The 19,176-nt window shown below is 49.0% G+C and overlaps 1 protein-coding gene across 2 annotated transcripts in view; it reads left to right on the forward strand.

Moving 5' to 3' along the window:
* The window catches only part of IQGAP1 (IQ motif containing GTPase activating protein 1), a 153,873-nt gene that overhangs the window by 72,732 nt on the left and 61,965 nt on the right, over positions 1-19,176 (forward strand). For both annotated transcript variants that reach the window (XM_058155983.1, XM_058155984.1), the window contains 6 exons: positions 7,524-7,687; positions 9,281-9,441; positions 10,933-11,057; positions 14,084-14,247; positions 15,370-15,460; positions 17,163-17,330. In XM_058155983.1, coding sequence (XP_058011966.1) covers positions 7,524-7,687; positions 9,281-9,441; positions 10,933-11,057; positions 14,084-14,247; positions 15,370-15,460; positions 17,163-17,330 — 873 coding nt within the window. The remainder of the gene's footprint in view (positions 1-7,523; positions 7,688-9,280; positions 9,442-10,932; positions 11,058-14,083; positions 14,248-15,369; positions 15,461-17,162; positions 17,331-19,176) is intronic.

Genomic DNA, 19,176 nt, shown 5'->3' on the forward strand with positions numbered 1-19,176 from the left:
TTCGTCTTTTGTGCCAGGACTCTGACTGGAATGATGCAGCTCTGGTGGGCCAGCGTTCCAGGAGGGACTCTCAGAGGAATTGCAAGACGAGCTGGCCCGGGTGGGCGCGCGGACCCTCGACAACTTGGTGCCCTTTGTCTCCGCCTCGATGCCCGTCTGCAACGGCGACCGTCCATCGCACCCCGGGACCCGCCGTCGACATCTGCACCCCACTCCTGCACCACCAGCTCCCCGGGTCGCCCCATGTTTTGTAACCACTGCGGAAGAGCCCATGGAGTTGGGAGCGGCCAGACCTCGCCTGACAGCCCAGGAGCGGAACCGGAGGCGCCAAGGGGGATTGTGCCTGTACTGTGGGGAGCCCGGCCACTTCGCCGCTTCTTGCCCCAGAAAGCGAAGTGGGGCACGCACGCCGGTCCCCGAATCACAGCGTGACCAATCGGGAAACGGAGCAGGCCCGGCCTCGGGGGAACCCCAGGGCGGGCACGTACTAAGCCCCCACTGGACGTTGCGGAAGTAGACTCTGGGCCCCCTCGGCATCTGATTCTGGACACACGGATATGGTTGGGGAACCAGTCGGACGGGCTCCAGGCGCATGCGCTGGTGGACTCAGGGGCCACAACAAACTTTATGGACCAGGCCTTTGTGACCCAGTTTGCGGTCCCCGTGGTTCCGGTGGACCCTCCGATGCGGGTAGAGACAATTGATGGACGAGAACTGGTGTCCGGCCCCATTAAATTTGCCACCCAGCCTTTGCGCCTGGCTATTGGGGACCATGAGGAGGCGATCCAGTTTTATGTCACGGCGGACCTTCATTTTCCCTTGGTCCTTGGGTTGGCCTGGCTTCGGACCCACGATCCTCAGGTGGCCTGGTCGCGGAACGCCATCTCTTTCCCGAGTCTGCAGTGCGTCGACCACATCCGCCACACCTGTGCCGGCCAGAACGTCCCCACCGCTGCCATCACCTTGCCTCCTGAGCTGACGGACTTCGCCGACGTGTTCAGCGAGAAGGAGGCGGACCGACTACCCCCGCATCGGCCCTACGATTGCCCAGTGGACCTTTTGCCCAACACACCACTGCCTGTGGGACGCCTGTATTCCATGTCGGAGCCCGAGTTGGCTGCCCTCAGGGACTTCCTGGACAAAAATCTGGCCCGAGGGTTCATCCGGCCTTCAAAGTCCCCTCTCTCGGCCCCGGTCCTCTTCGTGAAGAAGAAGACAGGGGACTTGCGCCTGTGCTGTGATTACCGCCGGCTAAACGCCATTACGGTGCGGAATCGCTACCCCCTGCCGCTCATCCCGGAGCTGTTGGAGAGGTTGCGGGAGGCCACGATCTTCACCAAGCTCGATCTCCGGGGGGCCTACAACCTGGTGCGGATGCGAGAAGGAGACGAATGGAAGACGGCATTCGGCACCCGATACGGACACTACGAATACACTGTCATGCCATTTGGGTTGACCAACGCTCCGCCATTTTCCAGCACTTCATGAGCGATGTGTTCGAGACATGTTGGATCGGTTCGTGGTTATCTACCTGACGACATCCTGATTTACTCCCGGTCCAGGAAAGCCACCTTCGACACGTCGGTCTGGTTCTGCAACGCTATGGAGCAACAACTCCATGCGAAGCTGGAGAAATGCGTCTTCTTCCAGACTTCCATAGAATTCCTCGGGCATATCATCTCGCCCGAGGGCATAGCCATGGACCCATGCAAAGTAGAAGCTTTGTGTAGCTGGGAAGCCCCTCGTCGGGTGAAGGATGTTCAGCGCCTGCTGGGCTTCGCCAACTACTACCGGACCTTCATCCCGGGCTTCGCCACACTGACGGCTCCACTTATCCAGCTCCTCAGGAAGAAGGTTGCGTTCCAGTGGGGTCCCCCGCAGCAAGAAGCATTCACAGCCCTCAAGAAAGCCTTCGTCACGGAACCCATCCTGAGGCATCCCGACCCGCTCCGGCCTTTTGTGGTGGAAACGGACGCTTCCAATGTGGCTCTGGGAGCGGTGCTGCTACAGGCTCCGACGAATGGTGGCACACTTTTTCCCTGCGCTTACTACTCCCGGAAACTCAATCCTTCCGAGCGCAACTACACCATCTGGGAAAAAGAGTTGCTGGCTATCAAGGCTGCATTCGAGGCTTGGCGACACCATCTGGAGGGGGCCCGACATCAGGTGGAGGTCCGAACGGACCATCGGAATCTCGAGCACCTCACCACAGCTCGGAAGTTGAACCAGCGGCAGATCCGGTGGTCGTTGTTTTTTGCCCGGTTCAACTTCCGCGTGACCTACATTCCCAGCGGTCACAACCGGAGGGCGGATGCCCTATCCCGCAAGCCAGAGTACCTCTGCGCCAAGGACCCCCTCCCTCCACGGACAGTGCTACCGGCAGAAGCCTTGGCCGCAGCACGGGAACCAGTAGACTTGCGGGCCCAGGTGCGAGAGGCGCAGCGCCAGGACGCCTGGTCGCAGCAAAGGAGAGCGGAGGTGGGCCCCACGTCTCCTTGGACCTTGGAGGAGGACTTACTCAAGTTTCGGGGGCGATTATATGTGCCCACAGGACCACTCCGAGCCCTCGTCATGACCCAGTGCCACGACAACCCTGCAGCAGGACATTTTGGGTTCTTCAAGACCCTCCACCTGGTGACACGGACCTTTTGGTGGCCCCGAGTGCGGCATGATGTACATGCCTACGTGACATCCTGCGTACCGTGCCGGCAAGCCAAGGCCGCCACAGGGGCCCCTCCCGGGCTCCTCCAGCCCTTGCCGACACCCGACAGACCCTGGGGGGCGATCTCCATGGACTTCCTGACGGACCTGCCGCCGTCCTCTGGGTTCACCACGGTGCTGGTGGTGGTGGACATGCTCACCAAGATGGCACACTTCATCCCATGCCGCGGACTGCCCACAGCCGCAAAAACGGCCCGTCTCTTTCTGCAGCACATCTTCCGCCTCCATGGTCTACCGGACAGGGTGATTTCGGACCGCGGAGTTCAGTTCACAGCTCGCTTCTGGAAGAGCCTGATGGCCGCGTTGGAGGTGCAGGTGTGTCTGTCGTCATCGCACCATCCGGAGACCGACGGGGGTACAGAGAAGGTCATCGGTATCCTGGAACAGTATCTCCGTTGCTTCATCAACCAGCAACAGGACAACTGGGCCGATTACCTGTCCCTGGCGGAGTTTGCTTTTAACAACTCTCAGCACACCTCTACTCAGATGACCCCGTTCTTTGCCAATGTGGGGTACCATCCGCGGCTCTTCCCTCTGGCACCACCGGATTCTCCTGTTCCCGAAACGCAGACCTTCCTGACGGAATTGCATGCGGTCCAACAGTTGGTACGTCAACAGCTGGATCGGGCAAAGGAGGACTACAAACGGTCCGCCGACCGCTCCCGACGGGCAACGCCCCCGCTGGCAGTTGGAGACCGGGTGTGGCTCTCCACCAAACACCTCCCGTCCGACCGCCCGGTAAAGAAGTTGGACCACCGATTCATCGGCCCGTTCCCTGTCGAGGCAGTCATCAACCCGGTAGCCTACCGACTGACCCTGCCACGATCCATGCGGATCCACCCCGTCTTTCACCGGTCCCTTCTGGTTCCTGAGGCCACACCGAGTCCCCTTCGGTGCCCAACAGCACCCGTCACTGTCGCTGAGGACGGGTCGGAGGAATACGAAGTCCACAGCGTACGAGACTCCCGCTGGCTAAAGGGTCGTTTCCAATATTTGATCGCGTGGAAGGGATACGGGACTGATTTCTCCTGGGTAGATGCCTCCGACGTTCATGCCCCTGACCTGGTGCAGGCCTTCCATGAGCAGAACCCAGCCCGACCGCATCCCGATCGTCAGCCCCGGGGGAAGGGCCCTGCGGTGAGGGATAGTGTTGTGACCCAGGTTCCTGGACCCAGACTCCTGGACTCGGATGATTCAGAAAGTGAGGGAGAAGACCTGGCAAGCCCTGCTTCTCTTGAGCCCTCTCCCTCCCTGGCACCCACTCAAAGGGAGGAGGGGCCGGCAAGGCCTGATTCTCTGGAGCCTTCTTCTGATTTGGCAACGCCCCAAGAACAGTTTTGGAGTGATGCAAGGCTGCGGAGGCGTGACCGGCGCGCACAGCAGAAACAGCGTTGGGAGGAAGCCAAGTCATGATTGTCATGCAGTGACATCTGCAGAGACTATAAATAGGAGGCGGGACTTCCTGGTTTTTTGTCTTGGACAAAGCAATGAATTTGGGCGGGCAAACTGTATCAATGGAGGGAAGAATATATTCGTGAGTAATTCTGGCCTTATCTATAATTTCCTCGTTATCTCCAGAAACTTGGCAGGCCCGTGGGTAGACGTGGCCAGGACATGTATCTATGTAAATAAAAGGAGAAAAGGAGGCCTCTGACTGACTCTTTGCTGGGAGTATTGGGGGAGGGAAACAGAACACTGGCATTGCATAGCATCAGCCGGAGATCCAGGCTCTGAGGTACCTGGCCACCCGGGATACGGGAAAAGTCAGAGGGACTGGAGTGTGGGACCGTTCGCAAATAACGATCCCGCACTTCCCGAACATGATACGGTCTCCTGCTTCCGCCATATCTGCTCCTCCCAGTTACAGCGCCGATGGAAAAGCCCTCTGGTGTACGGGCACCCGCCTCTATCCCCGTCTCCGGACCTGTACTATCTGCGACGCGAGCACTCGCAGGATCTGGCCCACTCTTTATCCCACCCCCAACCCAAACCCATCATTTCCCTCCCTTCCCTTAAAACTCCCCTTAAAACTCCCCTTAAAACTCCCCTTAAAACACTTAGTTAAAAATCCCCTAAGTTTCCTATTTTTAGCATGCCACCTCTCGAGGTTCCAAAACCCGTCATCAAGGTGGGCCCTCGATAACGTGGAGGGCCAAACCTGCAAGAGAGGGGAATCTCATAGGCCAAGAAGGTCAGCCGCTGAAAAAGTCTGCATGATGAAAACCCGGCGGATAGTCCCATCCTAGCCGGTCGAGATGGAACCGCCAGCTCTCCGGGTGGGAACAAGTCGATAGAAATCAGTCTCAGGCGGCAGATGGTATAGTCACCACCTTATCCAGTCACTCACCACCACAACAACCCACCCACATCCCCATCGTAGCCTCGAAGATTGCGGCCAGTAATTCGGCCGCCGATGGAAAACAGTCTGAGGCTCGGTGATGTTCTATGGGCAATCCAAGGATGGTCTGTTGGGGGGGGGAGTCCTCAAATTTCATGGACTCCATGGGCTCCACCTGGGGGATCTCCGTGGCACAGATCTTCGTCCACCATCGTCGTCGTCGCCAGGAGGGCCGCAGCGTCCAGGACCACGCCCCTGCCAGGACACCAGCATCAGCGCCCCAACACCGTCGCCATCCCACCACCGCCACTTCTCCCGCCAGCTCACCGCCGATGTCGATGCCATCGTGCATGACAACCACCCCACATGCATGACAGCTGTACCTGTTGCCTTGTGAAGTGAGTTATTTGCCAAAAGGGAAACTATAACTTCCAAACTGACCAACTCCAGTGACAATTATGCTGTCCTGCCTATAGAAATAGCACAGCAATCAATAGCTACAACTGAATCACCATGGACTTTGCAAATGTTGGAATGAAGCTCCAGCCTCTGGGAGCTTGACTGGTACCCTCATCCATTTTTCTAGTCAACGCAAGAGGACCTGAAGAGGAAAGGATTCCATCAGGCTGCACCTTATGTCATATATCAAAGATGCTTTCTTTCAAAAGGCAACTGGGCTTTCTTGGTTTTTTTCCTTGAAGACATTTCACTTCTCATCCAAAAAGCTTCTTCAGTTCTGGCTGAATGGTGGGGAATAGATTTATATTCTTTGCAACCATCTGATGGTTAGCACTCTGAAGGTCAGTCATTAGCTCTTAGAGCTCCATACCTTTAGAGAGCTAACAACCAGGTGACTGCTGAGGAACTTACAGTAAGTCCTTCCATTCCCCACCATTCAGTCAAGCTGAAGAAGCTTCTGGAAAGATCCTCTGGGGCAACCATGACCTGGATCATTGAGAATGTTCATATACGTATTTGTGTCAGATGGTTACATAAATCAATCTGATAAGCTGGAAGCTAACAATTCTCAGGCTGACAGAATTGTTTCTGTCTTTCAAGGCCAGGAAGACACCAGCTAAATGTTTCTTAGTTTGAAAAAACAAGATGTAGATCTTTGGAATTTAAACCTGGGGCTGACATTTAGAGAGAGCTCGAGTTCTGGGTTCTGCCTAAGCACCTTCCAACAGTTAAGACTTTTTTGTCATAAATAAAATAATTTATCTAACTGCATTGAGTCTATGAAGCTTTTGCTCTATACTGATTCAAGATATAGCAGACCTCAAATAAATCAGGAGATGAAAATTACACAGGTGAATAAATATCTGATCCTTCTAAACAAATTTTGATCGTTGGTTGGGTTTGTGACGTCTGTTTCCTGACACAGGCTACCTACATATAAGCAGCTGCTGAGCATTTTAAGAAGAGAGCTCAATCTTCAAAACAGAAAAAGGCTATAAAAGTCTTAAGCTCTTCAGTTACTAATTTCCATGTGATAAGCGCTGGGAAAGCCAAGTCCACTCTCAGCCCAAGCTCCCTTACAGGCTTATTGTTATGGGGGAAAATATATATAAACCCCAAAGGAAAGACTGCATCTGAATCTCACAAAATTGCTTCAGCCAGGAATTGAGTAACTTAACTTTTTTTTTTGCAGTGGCCTTTTCAATGAATGTTATGTTTCGAGTGTAACATTTGTGTGTCATGAGAAAGATCTCATGACACACTTCTTTATTTCGGCCCTTTGATAAATCACAGGTAAATATTGTTGATCACTAATTTAAACCATTTTTTGGTTTGCCAGCAATTAAGCAATCAAAAGTTAAGATAATGTCTATTTATTTCAGGAGTGATTTAACTCATAAATTCCATATGTTGTTATGACAACCATCCGTCTCAGGAAACACTTTTCTAGCATTCGATTGGAATCTGAGTTCCTGCAACTGAAATTTTTGTTTTCCTGCTGCTGTAGAATGGGAGGAGATCAAATAGTTCTATTTCCTTTCAAATAGCTAAAATTCAGATCCTGATTCACTTAACAACCATCTTCCTAACTTAACAATTGCCACGATTCACTTGTCACAACAAATGTGGCAAAAAGATTTTAAAATGGGGCAAAAGTCCCTTTACAAAGTCTCAATTAGCTACATAAAGTTTGGGTTCAATTGTGGTTGTAAATTGAGGGTTACCTGTATCTGCTGCTGCTGCTAGATGCAGAACTTTATGAGCGTGACTTTCTAGTTGCTTGCAATAAATCTATTTACAATTTAGGATTAGAGTTACGATTCTAACCCTAATCCTAAATTGTAAACAGAGGTATTGTTTTCAGGATAGAAATGGTGGATCATGCTACTTTATGCTCTGCTCCCTGCTTGTGTAAGGAGCATGGGTTGTGTAAGCCTGGAGCAGCGTGAACCAGGGCAGGGATATTTTCTGCTCCTGAGGCTATTTCTCTGTTTTGTCCTGCTAGAGCTGGCAGCGGTGGAACAGATCAACATGGCCATCCGTAATGGCCTTTCTGAGAAAACCATTGTGGAATTGATGAATCCTGAGGCCCAGCTGCCTCCAGTTTATCCTTTTGCTGCTGAGTTGTACCAGAAAGAACTGGCCACCCTACAGCAACAGAGTCCAGATGTAAGTAAACGGCTCATGTTCTGAAGTTCCCCCATCAACTGTCCTTAAATGCACAGACAAGCATTGTACGTTTGTGGATGAAGGAGGTGCATGTTTTCATCCAAGTTTATCCGGTGTGACCACATGATGAGAAGCCAACCTGGCTGCAACTGCAAGTTGCAATAATAAATAGGTGTTCCCAGCAGTCGTGGGAAAGAAGCTGTTCCATTAGTCATCTGTCCAATGGACCCCTTCATTCTCTGGAGTTGATTCATAGATGAAGAAGTTTCTGGGAAAACCATCCTGCATTTGGCTTTGTCTGCGTCTAAGATTTATTTGTCCACAACATTTGGGCCTGTTCCAAAATGCTTGAGATTTTCTCAGTTTCTTTACTCCCTGTGTCACCTGGCAGCTTATTCTGTGAGTTTCTTTCCCCATATTTCTTTTCCCTCAATTTTTATAAGGAAATGATTTTAAAACATGAGGATTAGTCACTGGCACTAGTCAGAGATTTTTTATTTTTTCTTCCAAAACGAGGGTTCAGGAGTTTGGCTTTCTCTGGTGTTTATTCTCCACCTAGGCTGTCTGCAGGAGGAGATGGTCTTTTGGGGTTTTAAATCCAGAACCCATATTAGGCGGGAAGGTTGACACTTCCTGTCTCGGGTCAAAAGCTTTTACTGTTAAGCTCCTGAAAGGATTGAAGGTTCAGAGAAATCCTCCCTTCTTAAGGCTACGGACACTTTGGCAGTAGCAGTTTAGCCTTTTAATAAGCAGATGGAAAAAAGAAGCCTCAGTGGTTGGCTGCCTGCATTTCTAGGGGCTCCTGCAAAAGTCTCTATGTGAGACCTTGAGACGTGGTCAACCAGGGAGCCCCCTTATTACTGCAGTCGTTGGTGTGCTGGAGACACCCCTTCCCCCTTCGCTCAGTGTGGCTGGAATCCTTGGGTGGGGGGAGAGGCCTCAACATCCCTTCCCAGTAATGGAATTTTCTGCCCTCACTCTCCTCCCGCCTCTTTTATTTTCACTTTCACTGTTGGAGGTGGGAACAAAAGGTAGCTGCAAAGCCCCAAAGCCTGCAGACTCCCCAGAGCAAGCAGGGGCAAGAATGATTGTAATCCAGGCACAGCTGCCATTATGGGCAGCAGGAGAATGGGACAGAAGCCAGGAACCCTACTTCAGATTCAGTCTGCTTCTCTCCCCCCCTCCCCCACCGGAGGAATGAAGTTGTAGCTTTCTTTTTCTGGCAATTTGCAGACGTCCCCTCCGCCTGCCCTCTGGGAGAATTCTGTAGCTGTTCCTGGGGAGACGTCTCTGAGATTCTGCTGCCAGCCGCTGTTCGGAGAAGGTCCCCGGCCAGGCTGGAGGGGCTGAGGACTTCTTAGCAGGAAGCTCATGCCAGTTGGGAGGAAAAAGAAGGAAGGAGGGGTCTGCAGCACAGCTTTCAAAGGCTGTAGATGTGTCAGGATTGTCCACTTAGTGTTTTTTCTCTCCATTTCTTCTCTCATAAGCAAGGGAACTAAAATTAAGCAAAGAGTTGCTGAACCTAACGTGAGAGAGAATTCTGTTTATTAAACTGTAACAAGGTTGGCCCTCGTATGTCCTCTCTGTTTTCAGGGTAAACTCACACACCCAGAGCTTTCAGTGGCCGTGGAAATGCTGTCCTCAGTGGCCCTGATCAACCGAGCCCTGGACTCGGGGGACAAGAGCATGGTTTGGAAGCAGCTGAGCAGTTCTGTGATAGGCCTAACCAATGTGGAGGATGAAAACTCACAGAGGTCAGTTCCTGCTGGGTGACCATAGTATTACCCCGGAGAGGGTCGCTTGTAGACTGTAGGAGTCGTGATCCTAGTAAGAGAAAGAGTTACAGGAGTGGACAGGAGCAGAGTCCCTGCTGTAGACAGGAACCGCCTAGTGCTGCTGAAGAGAGCCGCTGAAGGGACCCTGGAGCAGGAGGCTTCCAGAAGCCAGCAGGAGCTCAGCAGGTGCAGAAGAGGCCGGAGGGGCAGCCGGGAAACATTAGAAAGAGGCTCAGAGCGGCTCTTCCCTGACTCTGGAAGGGTGGCCATGGTCTCTTATGGGAGCCCCTCACACGAAAGCAGACTTCGAGCCCTCCTGTGGAGTCTGGGTCCTGCTTGGATTACTCTGGGAGGCCGACAGCTGCAAAGTCTGGGAGATCCGTTGCTGGTATGAAAAATGGAATAATTATCTACATACGATATCACGTGGATTTACCAAAAATGAGCATAAAATCCTTACCCAGCCCTAACCCATGATTAGTTCAATTCTTAAAATCATCTTTAAAAAAAGCCACACAGAAAGCCCTCCACCTTTTCTTCTTTTCAAAATGGATGGCTCACACTGTGGGAACATTGCCCTCTGCCCTCCCTCTTCTGATCTCACATCTCAGCGTCCCAGTTGGGAACCGGCCTGGGACCAGTTCTGTTTCAAGTGCACAATCCTGCCAGTAGTCATGCTCCACGCTGTAAAGGGATTTCTAGCATAAAACTAGATATGATTTGAATTGGAAAGCAGCTGATAACTTCCATCTTCCTCCTGGGGCATATTCTGCACCAATTGGCACTCCTGAGTAGTCCAAAGGCAGCCCCATGTAGAGCACATTGGAGTAGTTGATTAAGGGAGGGGATGAGGACATGGGTAACCGTTACGAAGACCGGATGTTCCGTAGCGCTCCATCTTTGTGCCTCCCTTTTTTCCAAGCCCGAACACAGTTCTAACTACTGCATTGTTCTTCCATGGCTGCCTTGGGTTGTTGGGGCTGATCCGGGAGCCTCCAAAAGGGTGCAGTCCAACCCTATGCAGCCCAACTGCTGTTTACAGTCCCAGCCAAACATCCCAGCTTGCCTTGCCACACCTTTTTCCCACCATGTTTCAGCCTTTGTGTTGGCAACTCTCTTCAGATTTTGACGTGAGAGGAATAATCACGAAGGTCAACTCTCTGTTAACACACCTGTCCAGTCAGTGCCTCAGCCTCCAACTATGGCTGCCTAAGCTGTGGTTTCTAACTGGCCTTCCTGGCTATAATTGGCCCCTGGCTTCCCTCTGAGATCAGTTTGGGTGGTTGCCGCTGAGTTTTGGCATTGAGATCATAGGGGTATTAGCAGCAAGAGGTTTAAAGCTGTATGTTACTCTTGGACTAAGAAGGTAAACATCCTTTTCCCAGGCATAACTATTTTCGGATTGAGTGTATTGTCTTTTGATATCTTCAGTTGTGCTTTAAGTCTCATTTTGCATTTTGGCTTAAACAGGTACATTGATGAGTTGTTCAAGCTGAAGGCTCAGATGCAGAGTGCGGGAACTGAGTTCCTGACATGGAATGACATCCAGTCATGTATTGACCATGTGAATATTGTGGTACATGAAGAACATGAGAGTAAGTGTCCATTCACTCAAATTAGGGAAAGATAGGGAGAGTTGGGTTTCCACTGAGTTTCCTAGCTTGCGGCATCCAGGAGTGGCAACCTTGTCATAAAGACGTCGGCTGTAATAACTGGAGAACCACCCTTGAATACATCTTCCCAGGATGGTCGGTTCCCCTATAAAATCCAGCAGTGGCTTTAGGTAAATTAGCCTCAGTTCTAGGGATGATCCCTTCTGCCACAATTCAGAATAGAAAGTGGACTCTTTGAGTCTGTTTCTCATTTTTCTCAAGATGGTTTTTCATCCAGCTTTATGATCTTGGCGTTTGGAAGTTAAGATTCTGTGACTGTATGCCCAGTTACAGTACTTTGCTTTTTAAGAAGGAATATATCCCTTATCAAGATGTAGCACATTTTTGTTGTGTTTCTGCAGCATGCGAAGCCATTAATTGGGTTTTTGAGTTAAGTGTCATGCTAAACACAGCTACTATATAATATTTATAAAATGGTTAGTGCTTAATGTTGTGTCTCGTAACTACAGTTACATTTAACAAAATTACAATATGTGTTATATGATGCTGCCTGTGAATCCACCTGGGTGCCCAGATTTTGCAGTTGTTTGCAAAAGTGTGGCTCCATTGAGAACATGTTGGATAGAAAGAGGCAGCCTTTTTTTGCTTATGCTGTGTTTGGAGAAACCTATTGACCAGGTTATCCTGAGTGGCTACCCTGTTCCTTTCCTATTCATGATCATTCTCCTCCAGATCATGATGCTGATTTGATACCAGTGCAGTTCATTGCCATCAAAACAGGGTTGGCACTGATCAATTGTAGGTGTCCAAAATTTCAGACAAGACTATTTTCCATCTCCATTCCAAACTGAATCAGCAGAGCAATAGAACATGATTTGGCCACAATTGCTCCTTCTCACTTTAGCTGTAAATGAGGAAGATTGATGCAAAAGGCATCCTGCCAGCGGAGAGATGGTTTATGTTTCTCTTCACCCAGGGCAGAACAGTGTATCTTTCCTTTCATCTCCTAAGCCTTTACTCTTTTGCAGCTTGCTTCCATGTGACTCATCCTCATAGTGTCAGGGTTCCAAGTAACACCCCCAACGAAATCAAACTCCAAGGCTTGAGGTTCCTCAAAGCTAATTTTTATTAGAGATATCATATTGGCACATCTGGGAAAACCTGAATCTGAGCGCTTCTGGGTTTTCCTCACCCAAAAAAAAGTTCAAGTCCTTGCCCTTCACCCACATGTCCATCACATGAACCAAACAGGTACCCTCCTGAACAAAAGATACCTCCTCGTTCTTCTCAGCATAGCTGCAGGGCCCCATGGTCTTGACTTTCTAGAAAGAATGTTATTTTGACTACATATCATCTTCATACAATCCCCCCTCCCATTTTCCCACAGTAAAATTTGTGGCAGGCCTGAAGGCTCAAAGGTGAAAAGATGGCTTCCAGGTCTGACACATAGTATGGGGAACAAAGGAAGAATCTATAGTCATCCAGGTCACGGTTGCTTTTTCAGACTTTCTGTTTCTTTCTTTGAAGACATTTCGCTTCTCATCCTAGAAGCTTCTTCAGCACTGCCTGGATGGTGGGGAATGGAGGGATTTATATTCCTTCAGATAGCTGTTCATTTGCATCCTTTTAGAGGGTCATTGAAGCACTTGGAGGTTTATCTGTGTCCTCAGGATCACCTGAGTAGTGCTAATGGTTCCTGTAGTCTGCAATTTTTCCTCTGGAAATCCAGAAAACAACAAGGGAGATAGAAATATATTAAAATAGGCAAGGAATTATTAAGAGAATACCTTTCCACCCTGAATGTGATTTACATCCCAGGGTTCTGAAGGAGCTGACAGATGTAGTCTTGGAGCCACTGAATGTAATCTTTCAAAGCTCCTGTAACACAGGAGGACTGAAAAGAGGTGATATATCAATGTATAAAAGAAAAATGAATCCAGGAATTTATAGCCCAATCAGCTTGACATCAGTTAAAATCCTGGAAAAGAGCATTAAGTGGCAGATTTGTGACACTTAGAAATGAACAACTGGAAGCCTGCATGGGTTTGTTAAAAACAGATAATTCCAGACAAACCTTATATCCTTATTTGTTAACTGAATTAGTGGACCAACAAAATGCTGATCACCAGAAGTAATCATACTGCTTTATAACATACTAGTGACGGCGCACTTTGAATATGCATCCTGTTCTGGTTGCCATGAGACAAAAAAGATGCTGAGACCCTAGAAAGTGTGCTAGGAAGACCAGCAAAGATGTTAACGGGTCTGGAGACTAAAACATGATGAACAGCTGAGGGAGATAGGTATGTCTAGCCTATCAAAGAGCTGGTGTAGGAAGAACATGATAACTGTCTTCCAGTATTTGAGGGGCTGTCACAGAGGAGTGGGGACTGACTTATTTTTCAAAGCACCAGAAGGTAGGACAAGAAGTAATAGTGGGGAATTTGTTAAAGAGAGATCCAACCTAGAACTAAGACATTTTCTGACAGAAAAAAAACAATCAATCAATGGAACAACTAGCCTTCTGGAGTTGTGGCTGCTCCATACCTGCAGGTTTTCAAAAGTAGACTAGACAACCATTTGTATAAGGTCTCCTCCTCTGAGGTTCCTTGCAGCCCTATGATTCTATGTTCTATTCCTCAACTCAGACTTCAGCCACACATCCTGTGGCTTCTCTTGCACAATTGCAGCTAAAATGTCTTCAGAAAATTTCTAGAAGGTATTTTAGAAGAGACAAGATAGTGATTTGCCTTTTAGGTGGGCCAATACACAATCCCTTAGCTCCTTAAATAGTAGTAACCTTGGGATAAACCAGTGTTAATAGTCTTCCTTTCCCTAAGGAAGAGGAAGGTGAATGTGATGTGAAAGTTTTAAATATTTGATTGATTAAACAGCCTTATGGTGGATACACCATTTGAGGGCAAGGAATGGAAGGTTGTAGCAGGTGCTGCATTGTGTCCCCCATATAAACCTGTTGGGATTCTGCCTTTCTCTTATGTTTGTTCCAGGGATTTTAGCCATTGGACTCATAAATGAGGCTTTGGATGAAGGAGATGCCAGAAAGACCTTGCAGGCTTTGCAGACCCCCGCAGCAAAATTGGAAGGAGTAACCCCCAAAGTAGCACAGCATTATCAGGATGTGCTGCTCCGTGCAAAGAGGGAGAAAGCCCAGGTGAGAGAATGGTTACAGCAGAGCAAAGCATCTTCTGAAGACCTCTTCCTTGGACTGGGAAGTCCTTTGTCAGGCTTTACCGCTGTTTTATTGGGTTAATTCAATTTAAGTCTGCTGTAATTTGCATCTAATCTGTTGAGCAACTTCCAGATTACATACGTCCCTGTGCAGGTTTCTTTGCTGAACATCTATTCTTTGACTTACGGCAATTGGGATAGGAATTCCCATTGCTAAGGGAAGGGGATTACATCAGCATTGCTTAGTGATGGAAATTGCTGCAGCCCCAGTTGCTGAAGGAAGAAAAAGTTCACTTCCAGAGAGAAAATTGGCATCTGAGTCAACCATCAGGAGGATCCTTCTCTGTGCTTGAGAAGGCCAAAAGGAGGGTCTCTAGGACAGCTCACTTTGGGACAATTCCATGTGGGATAACTCAGTGCATTAAATATTACCTGCCACTTTTTCTTTGATGTTATTTTGATTTTGTCCATTTCCACAAAAAATGTCAATAATGTTGAAACAGTAGCGGATAACATCACAATGAGCTTTCTCGCATGGAATTGTCCCATGGCAAGTTGGCCCCAGTGGCTGTGGTGAGTTAGCCAGGGCAGGTTTATCCATTGTGCCAAAAGGATGGGTGAGAAGTCAAAGCAAACAGATGCAAACACTCTGCAGGACGCTCTTCATGCACTCCTGAATGGGAGGGAAATAGTCTTTTGAGGGTGTTTTTCTTCACCCTTTTGGGGAGGACTGCTGCTGCTCACAAGGTAGCCAAATGGGGCAGTTCCCTCTGGTCTTTCTGGGGGAGAAATTGGGAGGCTTGTGTGTGTGTGTTTGTGTGTGTGTGTGTTTGAGGATAGGTTGTAATTGGTGTCTACATGATTTAGGCCAGCCTCTATTCCCCCCCACCCCCAGCCTTTCTGCAGCTACTGGAGCTCTCTGCCCTTTCCCCGTTCTGTAGCCTGGGCGCATGACTGGATCTTGGAGGCTCAGCCCTGTTGCTTGTGATGCCATGAGCTTTTGTTGTTTTAATTGAAGCCTCATTTGCTTCTGCCTCTCTTGAAGGAGAGCAGGGCTGTTGGGCTTCACGGGACAGCCGGGACTGACCTTTTCTTTTTCTTTCAGGAAACTCAGGATGAAACGGCCGTCCTGTGGTTGGATGAAATTCAGGGTGGTGTTCATCAGTCCAACAAAGATACAGACGAAGCCCAAAGATGTAAGTCTGGCTTCCCCCTTTCAGCAGCTTTGCTGAACTCCACAACTGGCTGAGGTGGTCTTTCAATCGCTAAGGCTTCTCCTTGTTGCACTCCAGAAAAACGGCAGGGTTCGTTCGTATCACTTGCTGAGCTGCTTCTCTTCACTTTGCAGTTGTCAGAGTTGATGGCCATAGTCAGAATCGTCATTGTTCTCTCTGGGTGTGGCTTGTGGTTAAAGAGATGTTGGGCCACCGTGTTCCCATGTGTGTCGTCATCCTGGTGGTCTAAGCAACTTGTTGGCTTACTGCCCCATGGAACTGTGAAGGGGGTCCCAGAGGAGTTCTAATGAAGGGGCATGGTTTCTCTTTTTATTGGTATGCAGCAGTGGTGAAAACTGAACCGGTTTACTACCGGTTCGCTGGCTGCGCATGCGGGCTGTGCGTGCACATGCACAGTGCTCACCACGCACCAAATGCAAGGTGTACGTGCAGAGCACGCCAAAAGGAGGCATGGGGTAAGTAGAACAGCGCGCGGGGTGTGTGTGATCAGCTGTGGCGCATGATCTTTTTTTTTACTTTTAAAAGCATTTTTTTACAACCTATTCGCCTGAATAGGTTATAAAAAAATGCTTTTAAAATAAAATTTAAAAAAAGGTTCTGACGATCGTGTGGCTCAGCTGTGATTGCCAGAGCCTCTTTTTTACCTTTTAAAAGCATTTTTTAAAAGAAGTGGGAAGCAGGGAAGCGGGCGACTGGGCATTGGGTGGGCATGGGCAAGGGGGGGCAGGGATTTTTGCCACCGGTTCTCCTGAACCACCCGCCGCCATCACTACCGGATTGGCCGATCCGGTCTGAACCGGGACCTTTTCACCCCTGGTATGCAGTTATATCTAAAGACGGTGCAAGGCCTATGTTTCACCGCAGCAATAATCCTGTGAGGTAGATCAGATTGAGAGCACAAGATTGCCTCATAGAGCGTCCCCCCCTCACTTCCCAGGTTCTGATGGCCTGGCCTGGTTTTGGCTATAGCCTCCCTTTGGTCTCCCCCAAGAGCCATCTCAGGAAGACTGCCCTTAGCTGGCAAACGCCGGCAAAACTGGTGAAGAGCAAGGAGTGGCAAGTGGGATAAAAATGAGAGGAGGGATGTCCCTGCATAGGAAAGGAGGGCAGAGGGGCAAGTAATTGGGCACCAAGTTATGTGCTGCTACTCCTAAAAGGCTTAGCTTGAGATGGAGAATAGCCTTGGAGGAGACTTCAAGGGGAAAATATTGCCGAAGTGCAGGGCTTTGTGGGGATCGACTACAAGCCAGCCCCAAGCAAGTGATCTTAGGTTTCGGCCTAAGGCTGCAGTCCAGTAACGGCGTACCTGTAGGAGATGACCACTCCGAGCCTGAGGGAGGGGTCAAACACATCATCAGTCATGAGTTCCTGGGTGTCCACAAGAGGCCTAAGTCCAGCCCACCTGGAATACCTTTCTTAACTCCTGCTAATTTCTTTTGACCGTTAGTAGCTCAGATTCTTGTAGAGAGCTTAAGCTTACAATAAATCTTTATACTCCTTTGAACTGCCTGAATCTCTCCAGACTTGGCAGCACCTGGGCATCGGTCCCATGACACGGAATGGAGAACATTTTTGAATTTGTGAATGAATTTCAAATTGAAAGTCACATGTTCCGTGAAACATATTCACAGAAAAGCTTCTTTTTCTTTTTTCTTCATCCAAGTTTCCTTAGGAATTTTGGCCATTAACGAGGCAGTGGACCAGGGCGATGTTGCAAGGACTTTCAGCTTCCTGCGTTCAGCTGATGTTGGACTGTATGGGGTGACCCCTGAATGTGCTGAGGCATATCATCAGGAACTGACGGCAACAAAAAATGCAAAGCTGGCTTCTGGTAAGAGCACCCTGTTTTGTGACCTGGGAATGGGCTGATGAGTTGTTTGCAGGTCAGACTGTTCGACCAAATTAACTCTAGACTGGCTTTTTTCATTTATTAAATTGCTATCCTGCTTTCCTCCAGGAGTTTTAAGGCAGGACACTTACGCACTTTTTTCATAGCCTGCTCTGACATTCCACTAATCTCTCATCTATTTGCTCAAGACTGAGTATAATTTTTTTCTTTTCCATGACCATGCCTCCTGCTTCCTGTGGTCTTCAGTCTTTTCACTCAGTCTATTAATCAAGACCTGAGTCTCAGTTCTCTGGCAAATAGTGGCCAGATTAACCCATATTTCTGCTTATTGAAAGATTTTTCCTTTGGATTTTTGGTTGTAGTTTTCAATTTGTTGATTTTTGATTTGTTACTGGATTCTGGAGCTGCACATCTGATAGAGGTAGGCGAAATTAACCTCCTTTGCTGCTGGTGGTGTGTCTGGTGTGTCTGGCAAATCCAGATCGTCTTCCCCCAACCTGGTTGAATTTGTTTAAAAGCAGCTGCTGGTGTGTTGGGGCGACGGGTTGTTAGCTGAGCCCCTACCACCATTGCAGCTTCCAGTTAGATTAAGTGGCTTAGGAGTCACTGACCAGGACGCTGGTGCAAACTCCCAACGACCAGCAAATGCTCAGAGGCACTTGGGAGGCTTGATTTTTGCCTCAGTGCTTATTTAAAGGCAGAGGCTTGGCTGCAGCATTTTGGAAGGAAGTTTCGCTCCCAACCGCCATTTTTGTGAGCGCAAGAAGTGTATTCGTGCCGAAGAACAGTTGTTTGGCGCAGGGGGGTGCTTCCTGCTGCCGTTCACCATTTTTTGGGAGCTTCTTTGGGCGTTGCCAGAGCGGAGAAGGCCAGGGTTTTCCTTCATTTAAAAGTGAAAGACTGGCTTGATTGCTGAATTTGAATTTGAGAAGCAAAGTTGGAGTTATTTATCTCTGTGTTTGCTTGCCTGGTTATTTCTTTTTACTGTGGATCTTTCTGCGGACTGAGGATCTTGCAGCTTGTATCCGGTGCTGAGAGCAGCGTTTTGGAGGACAGGTTTGCCTGGGAGCAACGTGATCCTAATTACAATACTAATTAAGTTCAGTCATTATTTAAACTGGAATTATCTGTCTGCTGATTGGGGGAATTTCCGTACAATCATTTTTTTTCCTGGATACAATCTTATTCCTTCAAAGGAAACTATTTGTCTGGACTTGTTTGGAAAGATTTATATACTTTCGTGTCTGCTTCTGATGTATCTTCTGACCTGATGTATCTTCTGATGTATCTACTGTTAGCCCTCCTAGGCTACATAGGGCCACTTGGGGTGGTTCTAAATACTGCTAAATCTACCAGAAGTAGGTCAGCCAAAGCCAGACCTTCGGCAGGAGGATCTGCGAAAAGGACTGCAGGGGCAGACAAAGATACAGGCAGATGCCACAAGGCCTTAGAGAAATAATTTGATAAAGCACAATGCACTGCTTTGATTGCAGAACTGTCGTGTCCCACTCCTTCGCTGACGGCCGGGTCAGGGAAATCCTAATCAGGCGTGCCTCTGCAGCTCTGCCAAAGTCCTAGCAAAGTTCTCAAGGCAGGCAGGAGACCAGAAAGTGACTTCAGCAAGATATGTTAGACTTTGCCTGACTCAGAGAATGCCAGAAAGCAGATCCTTTATATAGGCCATGGGGTGTGGCTCCATGACTCAGCACTTATCCAGGCCTGCCCCTCCCTTCCTTCTGTCGCCGCCGCCTATCAATTCTTCTGAAGCGAGGGTCACTCCAGTCTGCAGCTGTTGGTAATTGACCTCCCTCAGGCTCACATGCTGTGG

Source organism: Ahaetulla prasina, chromosome 13, assembly GCF_028640845.1.
Source record: "Ahaetulla prasina isolate Xishuangbanna chromosome 13, ASM2864084v1, whole genome shotgun sequence".
Taxonomy (NCBI): Eukaryota; Metazoa; Chordata; class Lepidosauria; order Squamata; family Colubridae; genus Ahaetulla; species Ahaetulla prasina.